At 38.5% G+C, this 25,864-nt stretch overlaps 1 protein-coding gene across 3 annotated transcripts in view; it reads left to right on the top strand.

The window, feature by feature from the left end:
- Nucleotides 1-25,864, top strand: part of CAMKMT (calmodulin-lysine N-methyltransferase) — a 420,894-nt gene that overhangs the window by 333,285 nt on the left and 61,745 nt on the right. For all 3 annotated transcript variants that reach the window (XM_032177969.2, XM_058429111.1, XM_058429110.1), the window contains 3 exons: nt 19,921-19,981; nt 21,930-21,984; nt 23,043-23,106. In XM_032177969.2, coding sequence (XP_032033860.1) covers nt 19,921-19,981; nt 21,930-21,984; nt 23,043-23,106 — 180 coding nt within the window. The remainder of the gene's footprint in view (nt 1-19,920; nt 19,982-21,929; nt 21,985-23,042; nt 23,107-25,864) is intronic.

Below are 25,864 nucleotides of genomic sequence, written 5' to 3'. Positions count from 1 at the left end.
CTTCCATGTTGCTGGCCTGGAAACTGGTAAGCATGCACCTTTCAGGCCCAGGGCAGTCCTCCTCCCCAGAGGATCTATCCTGTCTACTGGTGATAATTGTCCTGCCAGGTCTACAGATTGTGGATATAGATAAGAAAGCCAATGAAAGTGGATTGAGTGCAATTAGAAACTTATCCACACAAGAATTGACCTGTGATTGCATTTATAGGTAGAATCAGGTCTGGAGTAGAGGGACAGCATATAAAGCTCAGCAAATAGATCTTGCAAAAGAAGAGGGATTCATTCTTTATTGCTGAGTTCTAGGTTTAGAACAATTTGTTGCTATTCTCCATGAATACAGCATGACTTCATGTGCATCGTGTAAACATGCCCCCGAGAAGAAAACAATGAGGTCCCTGTCCTCAAGCAGTTTATTTTCAAAGACAACATGAAGAAAGAGATCAAAGTATTTTAATGAAACCTTAAAGGTAGGATCAGCAAATTTTCTTTATCAAAGTATGATTGATTTTTGCTTTTTAAAAGAAAGGTTTGCTCTTATGTTATGAATTCTTTCAAATAGAAAAATGGGCACGAAAACAGGAGTGCGGATGAAAGTGAAAAGAAGGAGAGAGAATGAGATGGACAGAGGGAAAACTGAGGGAATCAAGGGAGGGAGAAAGCAATGGGCAAAGTGAAGGGAGGGAGTTCTGTCAGCTTAGAATACACTGGGGCTGGAGAGGGAGTATTCACCCAAACATCAGGCACCAAGGTTTGACCACCAGTTATAGCTAGAGAGAATCTCCCCAAAGGTGTCCTTTCCAACTTGCTCTTGGAGAGACCACCATTAACCAGTACAAAGCCCTTGAATCTCTGCAGGATTCTGGAAGCATTGTGCTCAGCCATCAAAACAGTGCAGCAGACAAGGGAAGAAAGCAGGCACAGAGAGGAGAGGGAACATAGTGAATGCTTTATAAACGCTCTAAATGGGGGAAAATAATGACCTCTGACTTCTTTGTGGTTCTCAACTCATGCTGCCGCAAGATTGGTTATAAGGTCCATATCACACTGTGATATGAAAGTATTAATTGAATAGGGGCAATCAGGATTTCTATGTGAATAATTACTTAGAAATAATATTCTGCCCAGTTCAACAATGGAACGGGAAACCAAGGCTTCACCAGGCTACACAGTTCTTTTGATGAGGTCAGATTTTTTTTTTTTTTTTTAACTCTGAGGTATATGTATTTTGTGTCCTGTTTTAACTCTTGAATCTGATACAAATTTCTTTAGAGTAACTTAAGAAGATGGAATAAAATTAAAGGAAGGCAATATATGGTAGATGATAGTATTGTCCTTTACGTTCAAATTATGACTTTCTGACAGACACCTTCATCAGCTCTCATCTGAATAGTGACTCTTCTATTAAAAACAAACCCTTGGCCAGGCACAGTGGCTTACACCTGTAATCCCAGCACTTTGGGAGGCTGAGGCAGGTGGATCACGAGGTCAGGAGATCAAGACCATCCTGGCTAACACGGTGAAATCCCATCTCTACTAAAAATACAAGAAATTAGCTGGGCGTGGTGGCGGGTGCCTGTAGTCCCAGCTACTCGGGAGGCTGAGGCAGGAGAATGGCATGAACCCAGGAGGTGGAGCTTGCAGTGAGCTGAGATCATGCCATTGCATACCAGCCTGGGCAACAGAGCGAGACTGTGCCTCAAAAAAAAAAAAAAACAAAAAACAGACAAACAAACAAAAACAAACAAACAAACCGTCTAGTTTAGTTCATAGTAATGAACCAATGTCAGTTTCTTAGTTTCGAGAAGTGTAAGATGTTAACAATGGGAGAAACTGAGTGAATGCTAGGAACTCTCTACTATCTTTGCAACTTTTCTGTAAATCTAAAAGTATTCCAGAATAAAAAGCTTATTTAAAGAAAAAAAATGCAACCATGTGTATGGGCTTTGCCATGAACACGTTTGAATAAGAAAGCCCTCAGTGCTACATTTATGGGAGCATTTTCTTAATCTTTCTGGAAAAGAATGCTCATTGGAATTTGATATCCTGGGAAGCTGATGACTAACCCTATGCTCGTGTATACCACCAGACAGGTCACTGGCTGATCAGGCTGAAATGCTCACTTATCCGATGTCAAGTCAGAAAGAGAGAGGAGAATTTAAAATTAGCTGACTTCTTGGATTGGGACCTAGCACTAAAATAAAATAATCCCTTAGCATGTTTACTAGCCAAAACGTACTGTATCACGTTGTAAGTTGCTTTAAAGTTTGTATTTTCTATTAAGCTTGCTGCGTGGTATATTCCTGATCATGTAAAAGTGTCTAATGGTTACTGTAAAATTAGATGCTGTCCAAACAAAACTTAAAATCCTAAAACTTTCTCTCCACTGTATGATAATTCTTGGCTACACTAGTAAACAGTTTGACATGTGTTTAAACATAATTCAATTTTTTTTATCAGATCGTCTTTTCTTAAAGGTATGTCTAATGAAGTGTGTGACTGTAAAATAGAGGAGACAGTATTTGATTTTTAATTTTTATGTTAAATGGTTTCCACTGTTGTATGCCCATTTGAGTTTTTACAATGAAAGACAAATATAAAAATGTGTATCTGTATCACTGTGCTTACCATATTGTTTTACTGATGTTTTCGTGTTCATCTTTTCCCTTAAAGAGTGAACTCCTTGAGAGTAGGGGCTGTGGTCTTAGTATCTCGCCCAGTGCAATATATAGTAAGGATTCAGTAAATATTTGTTTGGATGAACAAATGAATGAAATCACATTCAAATGCATTATTTCTCCTTTGAAGGGAACCAAATAGCTGCCAGTCAGTTTGCTCTCTTCACTGCCCTTGTTTTAGGGTGATCTCACAGTTTAGACTGGTTTTTATCATTGCTATCATTAAGCTACATATACTAACCTTTCAAATCTGCAAAAAGTATTTAAAAGAAAGAGAAATTGTTCATGTTTCAAAACCTATTATAATGCATTTTCAAATATGTCAGACACATCTTTGTTAAAATTAAACCAGGGATTGGTTTTGAGCGAATAGCCCTATATCCTTACAGATGCTGTGGATGGATGCATCTAAGCTGCTTATTATATTGATGGGTTTTGCTGCTCTGCAGCAAATGAAAACACGCAGCTGCTTCCTCCATCAAAGCAAAAAGCAGCCTGAGTTTTTATTAACCGAGTGTTCATTTCTTCTATTGCCAAAATTCTTACACAAAACAAAAGAGCAGTTTTAGCACATTATTGCTTAACTAGACATGAACAACTGACAGCAAGTGATAAGCCTGTCTGCTTTTCACAACTGGTAATCATTTTTGGAATAGATGTTTTAATATAGTTGAATATAAATTTTGTAATTTACATCTACAATGGTACGTAAATTTATAGATCCAGTTTGTTGCAGGAGAATGAAGGCTATAATCACAAAAGGCTTTTCCCGGTGTTGTTTAATTTTTAATGACTATTTGAGAACTGGGGAAGGAAAATGAAATCAAATTCATTTCTTTAAAAAAAAAAAAGATGTTAAAGACAATCATACAAGTTGGTTGGAGACATTTGTAGATGGCCCCAACAGAGCAAGACCGCTGTGTTTACAGCCAGGATGTGCTCAGCACTACATTTCCACATTAGTTGCAGTGAGCTGCCCAAGTTAGTGCAGCAGCAGAAATTTCTGGAGAGCAGACTGTCATGTTTCCTTCATATCAATGAATAATGATGAGTGGACATACAGGAAGGACAGAGTCCTGGCCATTTTGCACAGCTGAGATTCTCAGCCAGCTCTCATACATATATATGTGTATATATACACATACACATATATACATATATACATATATGTGTATATATACACATACACATATATACATATATATATTAGCAATCTGAATGTCATACATTTAATTTCAGATGGCGTGGCAAAGTGAGGTTTGTTTAAAGTAGGTTTAGACTGAACACCAATGAGATGTTGCCCTACTTACCATGTCAATTTGCTGAGTAGTGTTTTACCTTTTGGAACTTGCTAATGGCAATTCCTGCTGTAAGAAGGGGAGGCAGTTCTCCTCCTTCCCCCTTCCCCACACAGAAATGATTCTTTCCTCAAGACCTAAGAGAGGAAACTTGGAATAAAGGCAGTGTGATATGCTGGGATGCGCACCTTCCAAACAACATTGCTAAAATAAGTTATGCTGCCTAACAAGCCTGATACCAGGACTGTTTAATAAATGTGTTCTGTTCTTGCATCTGGAACATGCACCTCCTAAATACTATTTACTCTCCAGGAAAGCTTGCATAAATGTGTAGAGCATGCATTCCACATGGAACACGTGGTTTTCAATTTGTTTGCAATTTAGCCATAGTGTTTACCTGCAAATGAGATAAAGCTGGACTCCAAGGCAGGAAAATGCTTTAGAAATCAAATTCATGAATCACAGGTAACTCCAGGGAAGAAGCTCACTTTTGCTATTTTGGTATGCCCTATAACAAGTATGTGTCTGTGTTTGGGGTGTGGCTTAACACCTAAGACAGGGTACAATAACAATTATTCCTAATATTTTCTTTCTTTCTTCCACTCCATTTGGCACATTGCTGCTCTTACATGACTTTTCAAGACATGACCTAGCGCTATTTTTATTATTTATTTATTTATTTATATTTATTTTGAGACAGAGTCTCGCTCTGTTGCCCAGGCTGGGGTGCAGTGGCGCAATCTTGGCTCACTGCAACCTCCGCCTCCCCAGTTCAAGCGCTTCTCCTGCCTCAGCCTCCCTGTAACACAGCACAGTTTTAAAAGGGAAAAGGGTGATCTCATCAGAATGATAGCCTGATCATCCCACCCTGAGGACACTCAAGCACAGCAGGGCCTTGGGGGAAGGCATTACTTCCCCCAAGTAAAGGAATAAAACTGACAATGAAAGTCTTCCTTTTTCTTCTTCTCTTTTTTGTTTTTCCACTGTGGGAAGGACATGTGGTGTTTCTGGGGAAATCCATGTCATGTTTTCCCTCCTGCTAGGAACTCTGTGGTCTGATTTTCTGGGTCCACCTGTCCTAGACATGCTTCTTCTCACTTTCTGACATCCTCTCTGACCAATGGAGATGGAGCATTTTCTTACATAGGCCCAAATAGCTCACATCAGGAGATGTTCTTCTACCTGTGCTTTGAGACCTCAGGAAAATCTCACTGAGGAGAAGGAAATTCTTCTGAGGAAAAAAATACAGCAGAGAGCTGTGCTCAGTATTGGAGAGGGAAAGTCATACTTGAAGATGTTTTCTGTTATTAATATGCTTGATTAACTAAATAAGCATTCACATCTAGTGTATATAGGTGTAGAGCAGTTATTTTCTGAAGCTCTGAGATTTAATTAACAAAGGTAGTTCTAATTCCATAGAATTGGACATGTAATGAAGATTTAACTTCTAGGACCATTTTGAAACCCATCTAAAATATTTCTTGGTAGAGGTTTAAATTTGAGATTATAGTGAAAATAAAATATTTTAACCAATCTAATTTCTTTAAAATGTCACAGGCTAGAGCCCACTGGTAATTTTATAGTTTGCATTTGGAAGTGTACACATATAATGATCTCTAGTCATTGGATTTAGAGTTGGAAGAGGCCTCAGAAATCAATTCAACTCTTCCATTTTTATTCTTGAAGTGAGAGCCCAAATATGGTTTGTCCAAAGTCCCCAAATTAGTTATTGACAGAGCTATGAGAACTAGCAACTAGTTCTCTTGATTCTAGGACCAGCCATCACGGTTGGGGCACAGAATGCAGTGATGAGAGACTTCTAGAGTTAGAGTATGTGGGCCTAAACCCTGGCTGTGCCACTTCAGCTCACTGTTCTGTTTATGCTATATTTCACTGTGCCTTTTAGCTGATCATAAGGATAATGCATATCTTATAGGGTTGTTTTAAGGATTAAATGTGATCATCCATGTAAAGTCACAGCCCAGTGTTTGCCACGTAGTTAGTGTTCAACAAGTGATGCTGCCACTGCCAATAATAATAGCTGGGTGGGGTGGCTCACGCCTGTAATACCAGCACTTTGGGAGGCTGAGGCGGGTGGATCACCTGAGGTCAGGAGTTCGAGACCAGCCTGACTAACATGGCAAAACCCCGTCTCTACTAAAAATATAAAAATTAGCTGGGTGTGGTTGTGTGTGCCTGTAATCCCAGCTACTCAGGAGGCTGAGGCACGAGAATCACTTGAACCCAGAAGGCAGAGGTTGCAGCGAGCCAAGATCGTCCCACTGCACTCCAGCCTGTGCAACAAAGTGAGACTCCATCTCAAAAAAAAAAAAAAAAATAACAATAATAATAATACTAGCAAACACTAACTGAGCACTTACTAGCTCCTATTCTGATTAATCCTCAGTCTATAGTATGGAGTAGGTAGTATTATTACTTTCAGATAAGGAATCGGGGAAGGAGAAGTTAAATGACTTGCTGAGGTCACAAAGATATTAAGTGTGAGAGGTGTCTTCCAAGTTCATGTCTTCACACTCTAAGCCACTGCGGTGATGGCTATGGCTGCCATGCATTCCTTTTTCTCAGCGGTGCTTCCGTATCTTCTGGTCCTGTCTCCATTTCTCATCTGTCACTCAGCTGCTTTCCCAGCATCTGCTGGAAAACTGACCATCAGCCCTACGACCAGGGCCTCTGGGGAATGTTGCCTGAAGGCTGTCTTCCCCTCCCTGCTTCAGTGTCAGGACATGGCTGGGACCTTGTCCATCTTTTCTTTACCTCCTAATCGTCACATTAATAGTCTGAGTTAAAATGGACATTTTAAATTTTAATGCATTTTTAATCAAATCACACCCATAATAAACAGGCCATCCTATAGTCCTGGAAGAATTTATTGTTGAAATACTTGAGTAATTTTTTATGCCCCTTCATTTCTCCTGCTTCCACATGTTCCTTGTCTGCCCTTCTCTCAGCTCAGGTCAGCTGGCTTCTCCAGGAGCAGGGGAAGAAACAACATTGAAAAACAACTCATTTGGACCCTTGTTTTTGTAATCTAGTGAGAGGCAGCAGAGCCCAGAGGTTAAGAATAACAGATCTAGAATCAGATTGCCTGGGCTCAAATTCCAGCTCTGTGACCCAGTATCTGTATGACTGGGGAGAAGGTTTCCAAACCTCCCTGTGCCTTGATTTCCTCCTCAGCCTCATAGTTCCTGGGCAGCATCAACGTTCTATAAATTGTAGAGTGTCACAGGGCAGGCCTCCACCTGCCCACCATTCTGGAATATTCAGACATTGTCTCCTAACTCAGATGTTCTTTGTGACCTGGCTCCACAAACATAGGGAGGCCTGCACTTAATCATATATTGTACAGAGTGAGTCTGCTAATGGGTCAAAGCGGGAGGACAAGTATAGAACATGTATTGTCCATATACATGTAATGATTGTTTTGGATCCATTTTCAAAGCTCCCATAACAAGGGCACATTTATCCAAAGTTCAGTTTGTTTTGATTTTGTGGCTTATCAATGAGGAATAATAATATCCCTGAAAGTACCATAAAAATGTAATTCAGGTTGATAAAATTCCCTGAATAGAAACTTGTCACAATAATAACAGTAATAGCAGCAGCATCATTTCTGTTTTTAATAGTAAAAAAAAAATTACTCTATGTTAGGCACACTTCTAAATGTCTTACATGCATTATCTCATTTCATCCCCACAGCACCCCATGAGAAGGTACTTTTATTGCTTGTACTTAACAAATGAGAGAAGTGAGGCATCACCCAACAATCTGGCCAAAGTAGCCACCTCCCACTCCCATGTATTCTCTATTTCATTAACATGTTTTATTTCCTTCACAGCACTATTCACTGTCTGAAATGATCTTACTTGTGTCTATTTTCCCTGTGAAAGTTATTTAGGCAAACGCCTTGTTTTAGTCACTGCTGTATCCCCAGCTTCTAGAACAGGCCTGGCTGCCTTGATAATTGTATGTTGCATGAATAAATGCGGCTTAAAAAGTTTAAATACCTTGCCCAAGATCGCAGAACCATAAGAGCCAGTATTCAAGATGCACTGTAACTCTGGAAGATGAGAGCTGGTTTTCTACTGTAGCTTTTTATAGTTGAAGACCCCCTAGACATAATCTAACCCAAGGCTATCGTTTTGCAGATGAGGTTACTGAAGCTCAGAAAGGATAAATTACTTTCTGATATCTCAGTTTGTTAGTGGCAGAGCCAGAATCAGACCCCAGATCCCTAGGTAGTGTTTTTTTGCACCATGAATTCAGCCTCCTCATTTCATAGAAAATTGAAGGAAAATCCTATATGCGTCTGCTGTACATCATCCGCCCACTTATTCATGCCATAAACCTAAGTCATACTTGACACTTCCCTCTCCCTTACCACCCCCTTCATCTAATTAACTAGTAAGTCTTGTCAGTGTACCTTCTAAATATATCTCAAATCTTTCCACTTTTCTTCATCTCTGCTAACCATCACCCAAGCCACCACCAGCTCTCATCTGGATGTTAGTAGTAGCCTCCTGCCTAGCTTCTCCCTGCCTCCTCTTGCCCCCTTTCATCTAATTTCTTAGAGTAGCCAGAATTATATTCTAAACTGCATTATAAATCCGGTCATACCACTATGCTGCTTAAAACATATCATTTAGTCTAAGGTGTGACTTAAAATTCTTAACATGGCCTCTGGGCCTAAGGGGTCTGGCCCCTAACCAGCGCTCCTCCAGTCTTACCTCGTATTGCTCTCTTCCTGTCTTGTTTATTCTAGAGCTCCGCTGACCTTATTTCCATTCCTGCAACATTAAGCCCTCTTCTTAAAACTTTGTTTCATGGAGCTCCCCTTCTGTGGACCACTTCTTCCACTTTGTCCTCCTCTTCCTTCTCTGTTGGGCTCTTCCAGCTCTGGGTCTCAAACTAGACTGAAGCCCCAGTGACCACACTATCTCCATCCCTGTTGATCCGCAGGGCCCGAAACATTGTAGATGCCCAATAAATATTTGAGGAGCATTCTGTAGTCCTCTTGTAGATTTCTGCACTGGGTTGACACATCAGTGACAAAGCAGAAATGTGAGTTGGATTAAAAGAAAAGGAGACAGAGTACAAACACTGAAACGAGCCCAGGAAGCATCCATACTCATTCCAACATGAGCAGCTTTTCTTTTTAGTAACATCTACCAGTGCATTTATTCTTCCAGAAGGTTTGATGGCTTAGCTAAGTGTGTGTTGGCCTCTCCACTTGAGTCTCAGATTTGAGAGAGTCCTTTTTTTACTGACTCCTGTGTGATAGGCTTGATCACTTACCTTGAGGGAGCTAGAGAAAGGTGCTGCTTCGATGGACATCAGCTGATCACAGAAAAGCCGTATGTCTGCTGTGAGAGCTGGATGTGTTGTCATCTTGGAGCAAGTATAAGCAGTTGGTGGGGAGGAGGGAGCCAGCGGTGCTGCTTGTTGGATGCTGTCGATCAAAGCCTTAGGACTGTCCTCCAGGACGAACTATGAGAAGTGAAAAGCTCACAAATGGCACTGATCTAGAAGGCCCCAAGCTTAGCTGGATCCTCAGGTTACTGAATTTTAGGATTTGCTCAGTCTTCAGGTTAATCATAGTTGTGCTGTTTGTTTCCAGATTAACTATGAAACTTGATATTTAAAATAATTCTAGGCCAGGTGCGGTGGCTCATGCCTGTAATCCCAGCACTTTGGGAAGCTGAGGCAGGAGGATCACTTGAGCCCAGGAGTTCGAGACCAGCCTGAGTAACACAGTGAAACCCTATCTCTACCAAAAATAGAAAAATTAGCTGGGTGTGATGGTGCACACCTGTAGTCCCAGCTACTTGGGAGAGAATCACCTGAGCCTAGGAAGTCGAGGCAGCAGTGAGCCATGACGGTGCCACTGCACCCCAGCCTGGGTGACAGAGTGAGATCCTGTCTCCAAAAATAAAATAATTCTGAACTAGCTACTTCACTAACAATAACAACAACAGAGTGGTTGCATATATTAAGTAGATCACATTGCCAGTTTTCTACCTCACTCTTGCTACACAGACAGCTGGCTTTTCCTGTTTTAGTGTTGGCTGGCTATAGGCTTTCTAAAGTCTGACAAGTTCAACAGGCCCAGTTCTGACAGAAGCATCTGTAGGGAACCAAGCCTTTGTTCAAAAGAAATGTGATAAAACAAAATGACCATAGATATGCAAGTATAGTGTAGTACTCTTCCAGACAGAACTCTTGTTTAGCCAGTGCTTTTATGGAGGCCCAAAGGATGAAGGAGGCCTTTCCTCCTATGAAATAAACTCATTTGATTTATACAGAAAGCACTAAAGAATAGGAAATGATATGCTTCTTAATAACTTTTATAACATGTGTTTAGAGAATACTTCATCTAGAATAAACTATTAATTTAAAAGTTCGGGGATGCTTTTTTAGATTAACACTTTAGCTACCATAAATGCCACTTTGGGCATTCTGCAGCACTTCATTGAGTGATGTCAATAATGTAGCAGAAGTGCTATAATTTTCAGATAAGCATTATAATCTATTTTCTAAACTTTTAAGTTCGGGGGTACATGTACAGGTTTGTTATACAGATAAATTGCATGTCACGGGGGTCTGGTGTACAGATTACTTCATCACCCAGTTAATAACCATAGTACTATAATATTATTAAGGGAACATAAGAACCTTGGGATCTCATCATTAGTGTTCTCGTCTTGTATGTCCTTCTTCTAGAAATTGTTCTCACCACCTTTCCAATGAATTTCTCTCTAGTCTATGAAGTCCCCCTACTCACTATTCTTCCAGAATGAGTTAATGAAACCCCACCATTCTGAGCTTAAAGCATTCATGCTAAAATGTACTCTGGAAGAGATAAGAATATGTCTTGGATTCCAGAACTGTCCTACAAAGCTATATTCAAAAGACCATACATTTCTAGGTTTCAGGTAAACTTGGAGACTGAACAATGCACTCCTTTAAGAAACCTCACTAAACCTCTATATAGGGATGTTTTTAAGGCATAAACCCACGTGAATGACAGAATGGCCATTTTAAGGGGCAACGTGCAATAGCAATAAAATTTCGGAAGCTGGAAGGCAAATGCATTGACTTAGCAGATATGAGAAAGCCAGCAGTTGGCAAAGCTGAGAATCAACCCAATTTAAACTTCTGATGCCTTGAAAGGCTTGAAAATTGGTGGCATCAGATGTAGCTGGTTCTCCGTATCCATGGATTCTGCATCTGAGGATTCAGCCAACCTCTGATCCAAAATATTCAAAAAAAAAAAAAAAAGACTAAAAATAACACAAAATTTTTTATTTTATTTTATTTTTTGAGACAGGGTCTCACTCTGTCACCCAGGCTGGAGTGAAGTGGCGTGATCTCGGCTCACTGCAAACCTCCAACTCCCAGGTTCAGGTGATTTTCCTGCCTCAGCCTCCCAAGTAACTGGAATTATAGGCATACACCACCATGCCTGGCTAATTTTTGTATTTTTAGTAGAAACAGGGTTTCACTATGTTGGCCAGGGTGGTCTTGAACTCCTGACCTTAAGTGATCTGCCCGCCTCAGCCTCCCGAAGTGCTGAGATTACAGGCGTGAGCCACTGCGCCCGGCCAAAAATGTTTAAAAACATTACAGCAAATATTTACATAGCACTTATATTGGATATGCATACAAATACTACATCATGTTATATAAGGGACTTGAATATCTGCAGATTTTGGTATGGAGTGGAGGAGTCCTAGAACTAATCCCCCACAACTACTGAAGGGCAGTTGTACTTCTAAAAGAAGGAGTTGAAGGGGATGAAACTAAGGAGAATTGATCGAAAGTTGTTTAAGAAGTAGTTATATCCCCATTTCAGGTGACTGGGCAACTATTCCCCCTCTACTCCAAGAGAAAACTGGAGGTTTATTCTTTGGAGAGGGTTAAACTGGGTATTTTGGGGTTGGGAGACACCAGGTACAGTTGAAAGCAGAGAATACGAAAAGCCAGGTGGAGTCACTAAGTGAACATATGCAGACTGAATGCTGAGCCCCACACCCTCACCCCACTCACCTACACTCAGCCCTCTTTACTTCCAGAATTACCAGATACCTGAGGGAAGCTTTTAATGTGACAGATACCAAAACCAAGAAACAGAAAAAAACAACTTGAAGAAAACAGACTTTATAAAGATGAGAAAACTTAAAAGAAACTATAATTATTTTTTTCAAATAATTAAGACATTGCATTCATGAAACAGGAATAGGATGCTATATAAAAGAAAAATTCAGAGAATGACCGTCAATAACAATAGCATATATTAAAGGAACAATAAAAAGGTTAGAAGATAAAGTTGAGGACATTTCCAGGAAAGTAGAAAACAATAAGAGATGCAAAGCAAGAAAGAAAAGATTTTTTAAAATAAAAGGATGAGTTCAGGAGACTCAACATCCAAATAATAACAGTCCCAGAAGAAGAGAACAGAGAAATATGGAGATAAGGAAGTAATCAATAATACTTTGTAAGAAACTTTCCAAGAACTGAAGAACACAGAGTTTCTGGGTTGAAATTACCCACTGAATCATGCAAGTTCTTAAACATTTACCTCTTATACCCCCTTTTTCAAGAAACTACTGGAGGATGTGTTACACTAAAATGAGGGAATAAACCAAGAAAGAGGAAGACAATGGGTAGAGGAAACAAGAGATGGAACCCAGGAGAAAGGCAAAAGGAGCTGGGATGATAGTGAAGATTAGGCTGTCAGTTGTGTACCAAGCATAGAGGGCATTCAGTCCAGACTAAGGCAGGTCAGAATATACCAGGAGAGATTTCCTCATAAGGTTGATAGAACACCCATTGTGAATGAATGTATTGAGAGGAGAAATTGACAACTGGAGTTTGAGGTTGCATAAAAATCTTAGCAAATGAGGGGGGAAAAGACCTTTATAAACTCCAGAGAAAACAAAAATGTGTGCATGAAAGAAAAAACAATCATAGTTTACTACATAGCTGTTTTATTTCATAGTCATAATAAAATCAACTGGGGAGTGATCTCACCAAAATTTTAACATTATAACTATTACTGTAATATTAAAATATAGTATTAAGCAGATGGCATGGGGTGGATAAGGGGCACACATGTGTGGTGTGGGAAGAGGAATAGAGATAAAAGCAAAAAATGCTAATTTTGCACAGTGAGGGTTCAGTAGATTTTGCCTGAAACTGAAAAATCAAGAAGCAACAATACAAACTTATTATGTAGAAACATAGACACAATTACCAGAAGAGTTAGCTAAAAGACTTGAAAGTAATAGTTTCTGGGGAAGCAGAAATACTGGGGAAAGGGGTTGGGTGCTACTGTTTGTCTTAACCATTCTAATAGATCCCAATGGCTCTTTAAGCTATGTGTCTCTATAACTAATTTGAGAAGAAAATCTTTTTGAAAGGCCATTTTATTCCCAGAAACAAGAATGAGAAAGCTTTAAAAAGTAGCAGCTTTATTGAGATATAATTCACATACCATATAGTTCATCCAGTGGTATTTAGTGTATTCACACAGTTGTGCAACTGTCACCACAATTTTAGAACGTTTTGTCACCTCCAAAAGAAACCTTATACCCATTGGCAGTCATGCTCCATTTACACCTAACCATCATTGCCCTGGGCAGTTACCATGCCACACTCCGTCTTTATGAATATACCTATTCTGGATATTTCATATAAATAAAAACATACAACATGTGGTCCTTTGTAACTGGTTTCTTTCACTCAGTACAGGCATACCTTGGAGATATTGAGGGTTTGGTTCCAGACCACTGCAATTAAGTGAATATCACAATAAAGTAAGTCACACAAATTCTTTGCTTTCCTGGTGCATATAAAAGTTTGCACTATACTGTAGCTTAAGTGTGCAATAGCATTATGTCTAAAAAATGCACATACCTTACTAAAAATACTTTATTGCTAAAAAATACTAATGATCATCTGAGCTTTCTGTGAGTTGTAATCTTTTTGCTAGTAGAGGGTCTCGCCTTGATGATGACTGCTAACTGATTAGGGTAATGGTTGCTGAAAGTTAGGGTGGCTGTGGCAATTTCTTAAAATAAGACAGTGCAGTTTGCCACATTGGTTGACTCTTCCTTTCAGGAAAGATTTCTCTGTAGCATGCGATGCTATTTGACAGCATTTTACCCACAGTAGAACTTCTTTCAAAATTGGAGTCAATCCTCTCAAACCCTGCCACTGCTTTATCAACTCAGTTTATGTAATATTCTAAATCCTTTGTTGTAATTTCGACAGTGTTCACAGCATCTTCACCAGGAATTGATTCCATCTCAAGAAACTACCCTCTTTACCCATGCATAAGAAGGAACTCCTCATCCTTTCAGGTTTGATCATGAGATTGCAGCAATTCAGTCACGTCTTCAGGCTCCATTTCTCTTTCTAGTTTTCTTGCTATTTCCACCTCTCAAAATCATCCATGAATGCTGAAATCAACTTCTTCCAACTCCTCTTAACACTGATATTTTGATCTCCTCCCATGACTCACAAATGTTCTTAATGGCATCTAGAATAGTGAGTCCTTTCCAGAAGATTTTCAACTGACTTTGCTCAGATGCATCAGAAGAATCATTGTATTTGGCAGCTATATCCTTATGAAATGTATTTCTGAAATAATAAGATTTGAAAGTCAAAATTACTCCTTGATCCATGGACTACAGAATGGATGTTGTGTTAGCAGGCATGGAAACAACATTAATCTCCTTGTATATCTCCATCAGAGCCCTTTGGTGACCAGGTGCATTGTCAATGAGCAGTATATAATATTTTGAAGGGAATTGCTTTTTTCAGAGCAGTAGGTCTTAGCAGTGAGCTTAAAATATTCAGTAAACTATGCTATAAACAGATGTACTATCATCCAGGCTTTATTGTCCCATTTATAGAGCATAAGCAGAGTAGATTTTGCATAATTCCTTTTCTCTTATTTTTTTTTAAGAGACAGAGTCTCACTATGTTGTCCAGGGTGGAGTGCAGTGGCTATTCACATATTCAGTCATAGCCCACTACAGCCTCGAACTCCTGGGCTTACTCAAGCAATCCTCCTTCCTCACCCTCCTGAGTAGCCCGATAGGCACCTGCCACTGAACCAGGCTAGATTTAGCATAATTCGTAAGGGAGCTATGATTTTCAGAATGGTGAATGAGCATTGGCATCAACTTAGTCACCAGCCGCACTAGCCCCTAACAACAGACTCAGCCTATCCTTTGGATCTTTGAAGCCAGGTAGTGAATTCTCTCTAGCTACCAAAGTCCTAGATGGCATCTGCTTCCAATGGAAGGCTTCTAATGTTTGTCTGCATTGAAAATCTGTTGGTTAGTGTAGTCACCTTCATCAGTGATCTTAGCTACATCTTCTGGATAACTTGCTACAGCTTCTACATCAGCACTTACTGCGTTGCCTTGCACTTTTATGTTACAGAAATGGCTTCTTTATTTAAACATCTTGAACTAACCTCCACTAGCTTCAAGCTTTTCTTCTGCAGATTCCTCACCTTCAGCCTTCGTAGAATTGAAGAGTTAGGGCCTTGCTCTGGATTGGGCTTTGGCTTAAGGGAATGTTGTGGCTGGTTTGATCTATCCAGACCACTAAAACTTTCTCCATATCAGCAATAAGGCTGTTTCACCTTCTTATCATTCGTGTGTTCACTGGAGTAACACTTTTAAGTTCCTTCAAAAACTTTTCTTTTACATTCACAACTTGTCTGTTTAGTGCAAGAGGCCTAGCTTTCAGCCTATCTCAGCTTTCAACGTGCCTTCTCCATTAAGTGGAATCATTTCTAGCTTTTGATTTAAAGTGAGAGACATGCAACTATTCCTTTCACTTGAACACTTAGAGACCATTGTAGGTTTACTAATTAGCCTAATAATAGGGAGGCCTGGGGAGAGGGAGAGAGATGGGGGAATGCCGACTGGTGGAGAAGTCAGAACACATACAAGATTTATTAATTAAGTTTGCTGGCTATCTTATATGGACGCAATTCATGCCGCTCCAAAACAATTACCATAGTAACATCAAAGGTCGTTGATCATAGATCACCATAACAGATATGATAATAATGAAAAATTTTGAAATATGTGAGAATGGCCAAAATCTGTCACAGAGACACTAGTTGAGCACATGCTGTTGGAAAAATGGCACCAGTGGACTTGCTCAGTGCAGGGTTGCCACAAACCTTCAATTTGTAAAACTGTAGATATGCAGCATCTACAAAGCACAATAAAGAAAGCTGCAATAAAATGGGGTATTGCCTGTATAATGTTTTCAAGTCCCATCTATGTTGTAGCATGTATCAGTTCTTCTTTTATTGTCAAATAATAATCCATTGTATGGATGTACCACATTTTATTTATCCGTTAGTCAGTTGATGGACATTTGGGTTGTTTCCACTTTTGGGCTATTAAGAACAATGCTGCTATGAGCATTCATGTATAAGTTTTTGTTGGACATATTTTGATTTATCTTGGGTAGCAGTGGAATTGCTGGGTCATATTATAATCTACATTTAACCTTTTAAGGAACTGCTACACAATTTTCCAAAGTGGCTACATGATTTTACATTCCCACCAGCAGCGCATGAGGGTTCCAATTTCTCCACATCCTCACCAGTCCAACATTCATTATAACCTATTTGATTGTAGCCATCCTAGTGGGTGTGAAGTGGTATCTCATTTAGGTTTTGATGTTCACTGAGATAACTTTTAAAAACTTAGATTAGCAAAAATTAGTATATTGAAAAAAATCCTATCTGAGCAAGGCTTTGAGGAAACAAGCACTCTGATTAGGAGTGTAACTTGGTACACATTTTATGGAGGTCAGTTTGATATAATAAAATGTGAAATATATGTAACCTCTGACCAGATATCCTATTTCCTAGTATTTGACCTAAAGAGATAACCATAGGTTGGGAAAAGATGGGTTGTCATATTGTACTACTGTTGATTTTAATGGCAAAAACCACAATTACTTTTGCATCAACACAATAATCTCATCATATCAACAACTTTGAAACTAACTTAAATGTCTCTCAAGAGGAAACTGGTTAAATGAATTCTGATGCACACATATAATGTCTAAGCAATCATTATAAATAATGATGCAGGTAAAGTATATTTTTATTTTCATGTAAAGCTATCTACCACATATTGAATGAGGGAAAATCAGGTTATTGAATATCTTCATGAAAAGATCCCATTGGTGTAAAATATCTTTTTGCCTAGAAAGATCTTTTGAGATGATGTCCAAAATGTTAACAGTGATTATATCCTAGTGGTCAAATTTTACGTGATTTTTTTTTTACTTTTTTCTTTGTATGTAATTTTGTTAAAAATCAGCCTCTATAATTTTTTGAGACAATTATAAAACTATTACAAAAGACTGCATTTTAGAAGTCACATTTTTGTACTTAATCAAGGCTTAAATTTTAGTTAGATACTCTTTCCCTATCATTTTTTTAAAACCTCAAGCTGGCCGGGCGCGGTGGCTCACGCTTGTAATCCCAGCACTTTGGGAGGCCGAGGCGGGCGGATCACGAGGTCAGGAGATCGGGACCACAGTGAAACCCCGTCTCTACTAAAAATATAAAAAATTAGCCGGGCGTGGTGGCGGGCGCCTGTAGTCCCAGCTACTCAGAGAGGCTGAGGCAGGAGAATGGCGTGAACCCGGGAGGAGGAGCTTGCAGTGAGCCAAGATCGCGCCACTGCACTCCAGCCTGGGCCACAGAGAGAGACTCCGTCTCAAAAAAAAAAAAAAAAAAAAAAAAAAAACCTCAAGCTAAAGGCATAAAGAAATTCATTATAGTGGTGATTATATTCACTTGATGTAGAGCATTGTCTTATGCTCTTCCTTCAGAGACTTTTATTTATACTTTGGTCTTTATAGAGTTATTTTTATGTGGAGATATGACAGATATTAGGATTTGGGGTAACAGGTCAAAATGGTTTTCTATTTTTTTTGGCTATTGGGATAATAATTTTGGATTCACATATTCTCTCTTCCACTCTTCCATCCCTCTTTGTTGGAGGATAACATTAACAACGCTTTCTTTTTCTTTGAGCTTATTATGTGTTAGGAACCATTCTAAACATAGGCATGTATTTTACTCATCTAACTCTCAGGCCAATCCTGTGAGGTTGACAATACTGCAATGATATTTTACAAATGAAGAGCATGAGGGATAGGGAGGTTAAGTAACCTGTCCAAGGTCACTCCACAAGGGAATGGCAGAGCTGGCACTGGAGCCCAATAAGTCTGGTTCCAAAATATCTGTGATCTTATCTACCACACTCCACTGCCTCTCTGACTTTCCTCTTAAATATGACTCCAAACACTTCTTGCTGGTTTTCCTTGTTTTTCTCCCAAGCTGTCATTCCTACTAGAAATGCCAGAGAGGCTGAGGTGGTGTGTACACCTGACTGGGCTTCCCTGCAACAAATGCTCTATGGAGACACCTCTTTGCTGTTTATATATTTACCCCCTAAATCTCTTAGGAGTTTACTTAACATTTCTTTGACATCCTCTTCTCTGAAATGTTTGGATTTCTTACTCCTCAAAGTTGGAGGTTCATCTAGGGGAAAGCCTTTTTTAGCTGTTTCAACCTTGCATTAAGACCCATCAGCAGAGCGCTTGGTATCGAGTCAGAGAACACTTGCCACCCGTTCCCAGGACTGCATGGTGCTCTCAGCCTCAGGAAGTGCAAGATGCCTGGTGCTCTGCCTGATCGTTGAGTCTGATTAATTGGGGCAAAACATAATTTTTATAAGGTTACAGTTTATTCTAATTATAAGGGTAATATATGTTTATTATAAAAATTTTGGAAAATACAAAAAAGCATAAAGAAAAAAATTAAAAACACTTATAATCCTACCGTCCTGTGATAACAACTAGAAACTATAATTTCCAAGCACGTTTGTCTTCTCTTTAAGCAATTCATATCCATTCATGAAGACTAAGTATTTGAAATCAGTGATTTATGGATGATAATTTTAGAAAATGCCCATCCATGCAATTTAGCAGGTAGAATTATTGTTAAATTTAAAGATGTACCAAAGTTGGTGAAATTAAAATTTCTTAATCTTATACTCCAGTTTGATTTTATTTAACTGAAGAAAGACATAATTGTGGCCAGGCACGGTAGCTCACACTTGTAATCCCAGCACTTTGGGAGGCTGAGGTGGGCAGATCACGAGGTCAGGAGTTCGAGACCAGCTTGACCAACATGGTGAAACCACGTCTCTACTGAAAATACAAAAATTAGCTGGGCATGGTGGCATGCACCTGTAATCTCAGCTACCCAGGAGGCTGAGGCAGGAGAATCACTTGAATCCAGGAGGTGGACTTTAGAGTGAGCCGAGATCTCGCCCCTGCACTCCAGCCTGGCGATAGAGCGAGACTGTGTCTAAAAAAAAAAAGACAGAATTGTACATGTTTAAGAATATTAGCATGGAATCAAACAAAAAAAGTATAGTGACTTCAGTGGTTTTGTTTACTCCTGTGTGTGATCGTCCCATTTACTTTTGCCTAATATGGGCTGCATATATAAGTAAGTCTTCAACTGATACTAATTAATTTTATGTGTACAAGATGAAGATCTATGTGAAGTACCATCAGAATTTAACTTTTGATATTTGTGATTTTGGTTGTTACTGTTTTGGCTGTCTTGTGATCAAAATTTAGTATAATTCATTTAGGATATTTTTCTATTATCCTTGGGGAAAGAGTTATAAATCTCACCACTATAAAAATAACAACAACAAAAGATACTCGTGACATGACATATTATAAGTAATAACAGTGTTGTTTGATTCAAGTTGAAATAGCTTGTACTGAACATTATTTTTAAAAGCCATTTCTTAAAAGAATGACTTCTATAATAAGGTTTATCCTCTTGTGTTTTCTAGGCATCTGGCCATCTGAAGAGGTTTTGGCTTACTACTGCCTCAAGCACAATAATATATTCAGGTACAGAGCTGCACTTAAGATATTTTTTAGCCCATGATGGATATTGAATCAACATATTAAAAATTGCCGTGATTACATTCTTCAAATTAAATTGTTAGGAAAAAATTTAAAAAAGGAAAACAGAAAGGAAGAGAAGGAAAACAGAAAGAAAGGGGAAAAAGTTCACAGTGAACACATGTTGCTTCTCAAGTGAAATCTGAATTGCCTTGGGTACTAATATTGCACAGCAAGATTTTTGCTATATGTCAAAGGCTTTTGATTTCCACTCAAGGCATTTTATTTCACTTTGATTTGGGGGAAACAAAAGTGAAGCTCCAATCAATCCTTACTGATTGTGAAGGTCAAAAAAAAAAAAAAAAAAACAAAAAAAAACATTCTTTAAACTTCTGCCGGGGAAGTCACTACAGAATGTCTGATAAATAAATACCTCACAGCTATTATTTAAAGATGCCATCCCACCCCTGGTTTTAAAGGTATTTTTATATATCTAACAATATGTATTTGTGAACTATAAATTACCATTATGGATTCATGCTACGGAAATACATGTTTTCAACTGTTAGTATGCATTGCAGATCAAACCCATGGATGGAATTTAGGAAAAAAAAAAAAACTTTATCTGAAAATTCTAAAGATGTTTCATAGACCCAGAAAATATAGGTTTTTCATTTTAATTCTCATTTTATAAAAGTCATTCAATATATACTTCCTGAATAGCTCATTATGATTCCAGATAAGCCACTAGTGATCATAGCGTGTGTTTTAACCGTATGTACTTACAAGATTGGGTCAATAATATGTATTTTTTTAAGCTCTATGGGTCCATATTTACCAACCAGTCTATAATTGCTTTGAACAACCAAACATTCATTAAGTGTGTTTTGAAATATTAATGTCCTTGCTTGGCTTCTTCTCCTTCCTTTCCCCCTCTTCCCACCTCTCCCTCCCTTTTAATTTTGCTTTTTTTCTCCTCTTGGTGTAATAAACTTCCCAAACTGGGAAGAGGAAACAATCCTAAGAGTCTAAGCATATAAATAAGAATAGGGCAATTTTGAATGTGGGCTGCAGAGCTGCCCTGAAAGTCTGGCATTTGCTCATCTTGCTGTGCTTAAGCTTGACTGGAGCTCCAATCAGCGAGCAGTGGGCCAGGGCGAGAATGTCACACGTTGAGGGCTGATATTTAGGCACAAAGGGGAAGGTAAGTGCAGAGTGCCACCCTAGACTGTCAGCTTTAACTCTGAGCTGCTTTACTTTTGAGCTGTGAAGTCAGAGCCCAGTCATTACTTTAGCCTGGGTTTGCTGGCTTAACCATATTATGTCCCTGCATTGTTTATTCACTGTGTTGTGTTGGGGTCAATTGTGATTTAAGTGTTAATTGCTAAATGCTCTTTGTGTAATTGTTCTTTATGGGGACTGTTCAGCTTTCCAAAATGTTTCAGTTTGTTTAAGAATTTTTTTTTTTTAATTCAGGATTGCATCTATTTATTTTGTGTGTGTTGTTTGTATGTAACTATAATATAGGTATATACACACTCATATATATTCTTCATTTACTTGTCTAACTGTTTTTGAAGGAATGAATGTGGATTAACAGTGTTATCCTTTCCTAACAATTATCTTTCGCTACTCTAGCTAGTTTAGTTCTAAAAGACAGCGCCATTGACAAGGGAAAAAAAGGGAACCTTCTCAGATTTTTCAGCTCAGCGGTGGTAATGTTGCAGTGAACACTAATGAGGGAACCCCCACTGATTTGCCTGCTTTGTGACTTTTCTATTTCATAATTATTTTTAAAACGCAAAACGACATGAGGTAGCCTAGTCATGTCTCTACAACTTCCTGGTAGCGCCGTTCTTACTGCAGATGGCAATTTGTTCTTGTAACATATATCTCTCTCTGACCATTTTCATCTAATTTGTATGGGTTCTACCATTTCTTTTCTCTCTTTCAGGGCCCTTGCTGTGTGTGAGCTAGGGGGTGGCATGACATGCTTGGCTGGGCTCATGGTAGGTCTTTTCTCCATTCCAATCCCATTCAGAGGGAGGAACAAAAGGAAAAATGTTCCAGGGCCTCCAACTGCTGGGTCAGAGAACCGTCAACAGCATCAGCTGCGGTCAAGCTGCCGGGTCTTGAGAGACCTTCTAGATTGACTTACTTTCGGATCATATTGATTTTATGGTTGCCTCGATGAGCAGAAACATTTTACCTCAGTGTAGTCAATATTGCTTGTTGTGACATTCCAGGCCTCGCACAGTCTTTCTTTGCCATAGCGAAAGCATTTTTTTTTTTTTTTTTTCAGATTATAGTCCCATTTGCTAAGATACAGGAATAGCCCGGCGAATCACAGTTGGAGCACCATGATATAGCTGCTAATGTTTTGCCTGCATTATTACACCAACAAACATGATCCAGAGCGCTCAGTAATTAGATTCTTTTGAATTAGATTGGCCATTCAGGAACGTCGTTCCCCATTCTCTGGGTTCTGAGTCATGTATTCAGGAGATATTATGTAGCAGCACAGTGCATTAGACAAGTTTTTATGTCTCTACAAATAAAAGCATATTGTTACACTGATTGGCATTTGACAAACCTGTCGCTCTTATACAATGTGTCGAGGTTACAGCCCAGTGTGCGAGCATGTCAAAGCTCACAAAAAAATTACCCTCACAAAGCCATCTGCCTGCAATGCAAAGTTATATGAAGGGCATCAGGCAGTCAGACAGAAGCAAGCTGAAAGGCAGAGTGACAGCCTTGTATGATGGCTCTACTAGATAAACAGAAGCCCACAAATGAAAGCCTCTCAGAATACCATCATCCGCTGTCACAATGCAATTACCGAACAGAATGATAGCAAGATAGAGGCTCCCGCAAATGGAATGATAAAAGTATTGACTGATTTGATTGAATGATTAAAATAATGCAGACATAAAATGAAAAAAGATTGAAGATTGTTACAGAGAAATAGGTGAGGAAGCATGATACTGAAGGCTTGTCACTCCTGTCTTCACTTCCACACAGACAAGCATATTTGCTCATTGTTTGCTGTGCTCCCTTTTTTTTTCAGGTTGCTATTTCTGCAGATGTCAAAGAAGTTCTGTTAACTGATGGGAATGAAAAGGCCATCAGAAGTATCCTTATTCAGATAGAAAACGGGTTTGTTGTGCTCATTCCTTTTTCCCGGCTGAGTAACAATTGATATAAAGAAAGACAGCATGGGGTATTAAAAGAGAGTTTCCCCCCTACATACATGATAAGTAATTAAGAAAAAGTAGAAATATATGAATTCCTTGCATACGACTCCGTGGGTTTTTTTCTTTCCATAGATTTTTATAGACATCTCTCATTAAAGGAGCCTATGTTTTGTGGACCTCCCAAGGCAATAAGAAAATTTGTTTCATAATAATTTTCAAGCATTCTTGTTCTTTTATTTCCATTGGAATTAAAATAAATTATTTGGTATTTATTGTATTTGGATATTGCTGGCAAATATTAACTTCCAGCTTCATGTTTGTTATTACATTCATGCACTTGATATTGTATGTACTGTGTAATATTGTGCCTGCTCTAATTGCTGAGGGTACCTATATCCCCCACTGGAACAGCTGTCAGTTCTTCATTATTTCCTTTTATTTAGGATTTTATTTAGGATTATACAAGCTATCTCTATTTTTCTGCTATGCTATTACAGTTCAAACTCCATTAGATTATGCTTTCCTAATATGTACACAGAGTTCATGAAATTGCGAACTGTACTTTAAGAAAGCAAGCATAAATGTAGCTACTTTAGCAGTCTAGCTGATTTGTTCAGGGGCAGTTAACAGCTGTTAGAAACTGAGAGGAAAAGTGGAAGATAGATTTGCTTTGGATTTTTTTTTTTTTTTTGGTGTGCCTTACATTTACATTATGAGGGAGATGATCTACTTATTTGAATTTTAAGCTCCTAAACTGCCAAAGCAGTTTTGATTTCTGTGGCGTCTTACATACAATCTATTTCTGATTTTCTTTTTCGACTTCTGCCATATGATTTTTTCAAAATATGCAGCAGCTTCATCAAGCTGCTCAAACAGGAGAAAGGAGGAACGAGAAGCACAGTAGCTAATATTGTTCAGTAACACTTGTATGCTCTACAGAGCCCCACCCAGCTAATTGCCTGACAGACTTAAAAAAAAATTCAGGAAGGAAAAACAGCCAATCACAATCTTGGCCTTTCACACAAGGGAAAGAGATCACAAAAGGTGCTTCCTTTTTTAAAATGCAGGATTTTAATCACGTTCTTGAGACTGTCTCAAGTTTTTCAAAATATTCCTGAAGATGAGCGGATGTTGTTTCATTCACTCTGCTTTATTCTGAGTTATTTCGTGCATGTATCCATGTATCATTTCACTGTGCTCCTCCTCCTTATGTCAGGGAATACAGAGCAAGAGGAAGCTCAGGTATGCCAGCTCAGCCCCAGCGGAGCAGGATTATTGGACAAGAGAAGATTATTTTAGCCACAGAAACTTTCAGCTTGGGCCCAGTAACCTAAGGTTTTTTTCAAGTCAGCAGGTGTCTTATTTAATAGCATCAGAAACCAATTAGAACTTTTATCAAACTATGGGAAACATCTGTAGTCAGTATGTAAATCTAATTGTTCTAAAATTATTATTGAGCTAAACTACAGAGCTCCCAAAGAAGGGAAGCAATGCTAATGTCATTAATTAACACACCTTTGCTTTAAACAACAAAGATGCTATGCCAGCTTTTGAAATCAGAGAGGAAATCTCAGATTCTGTATTCATTCTGCCGGCCTTTCAAAGAAATGATTGGTACAGCCCCCTCCCAAGAAAATGGATTTTTAACATTTGGTCCTCAGAAGCTCAGCCCTGAGAGTGCTTTATTGTGCTGGGTTTTACAATGGGTTTAATATAGCGGGGTGCCAAAGGGCAGGAGGGGAAGAACTTTACAAAGTAGATAAAGTAGGTCTTTTCAGGATGCAGACCAAAATTGGTAGTGTGTTTTATTTCATCTCTTAGGACTTTCCTGATGGAGTTCAGTTTTTACCATGCAGTTGTTCTATGTTTGTATGCCTTTTTCTGTTGTAACTAGATCTAATTTTTTTTAATTAAGAGAAAAAGCATGCATAAAGCCTTAAAATCGGCAATGTGTTTTTCCTGCTTTTAATACTAACGTTATTCTTGATTTGCTAACAGAGCTTACAATTGGCATTCGTTGTCATCTGTTTTACTGACTGAGGTTAATATGAATGATTTTTTTTTCTATTTGCATGCCCACTTTCTGTAAGAATAACTAATTCACTGAATCACATACTATTGATGCATATAGATTGAAACAAACTTATTTAAAAATTACTGTTTACATCTTTCCTTTAAAATTTTAGGAAGTCTAAATTATATAGCAGTTGTAGGATATTATTCAAAAATTACTTTCTAAAAAGTAAAAGTGGATGTCAACAAAAAAAGGGGGAGAAACATTGCCAGAAGCCAGAAAATCTCTTAGTAAAGCTGCTAATTATTCTTAATGGGCAAGATGAGCACATTAAGAAACAAATGAATACATCAGTGAAATGTAATTGAAAATCGACCTGGCAATGGCATATCGCATCTGAGTATTGGTCTGTATATTATTCTTATCATTTTAAAAATTATTTTTGTTGTTCTTGGCTTCTGAATTTAATGAATCCAACTGAATCTTCTTAGTCTCTTAAGCTTCTAAGATTCTGATTTTTGCCTTTTTAAAAAAAAAAACAGCATTTCCTGATATTTCCTTTTAATTTTATATTATTTCTATTTGTTTTAGTATGTGAGGCAATGAATGGATTGGTTCTGAATCTTTATATCACAGAAGCATGTCAACCAGTTTTGAGTTTATTTATTATCTCCCTAAAAT

The sequence above is a fragment of the Hylobates moloch genome, unplaced genomic scaffold, assembly GCF_009828535.3.
Source record: "Hylobates moloch isolate HMO894 unplaced genomic scaffold, HMol_V3 SCAFFOLD_15, whole genome shotgun sequence".
In the NCBI taxonomy this organism is placed as follows: domain Eukaryota; kingdom Metazoa; phylum Chordata; class Mammalia; order Primates; family Hylobatidae; genus Hylobates; species Hylobates moloch.
Note: the sequence above shows the minus strand (reverse complement) of the source record. Positions and strands in the feature narration are given on the sequence as shown.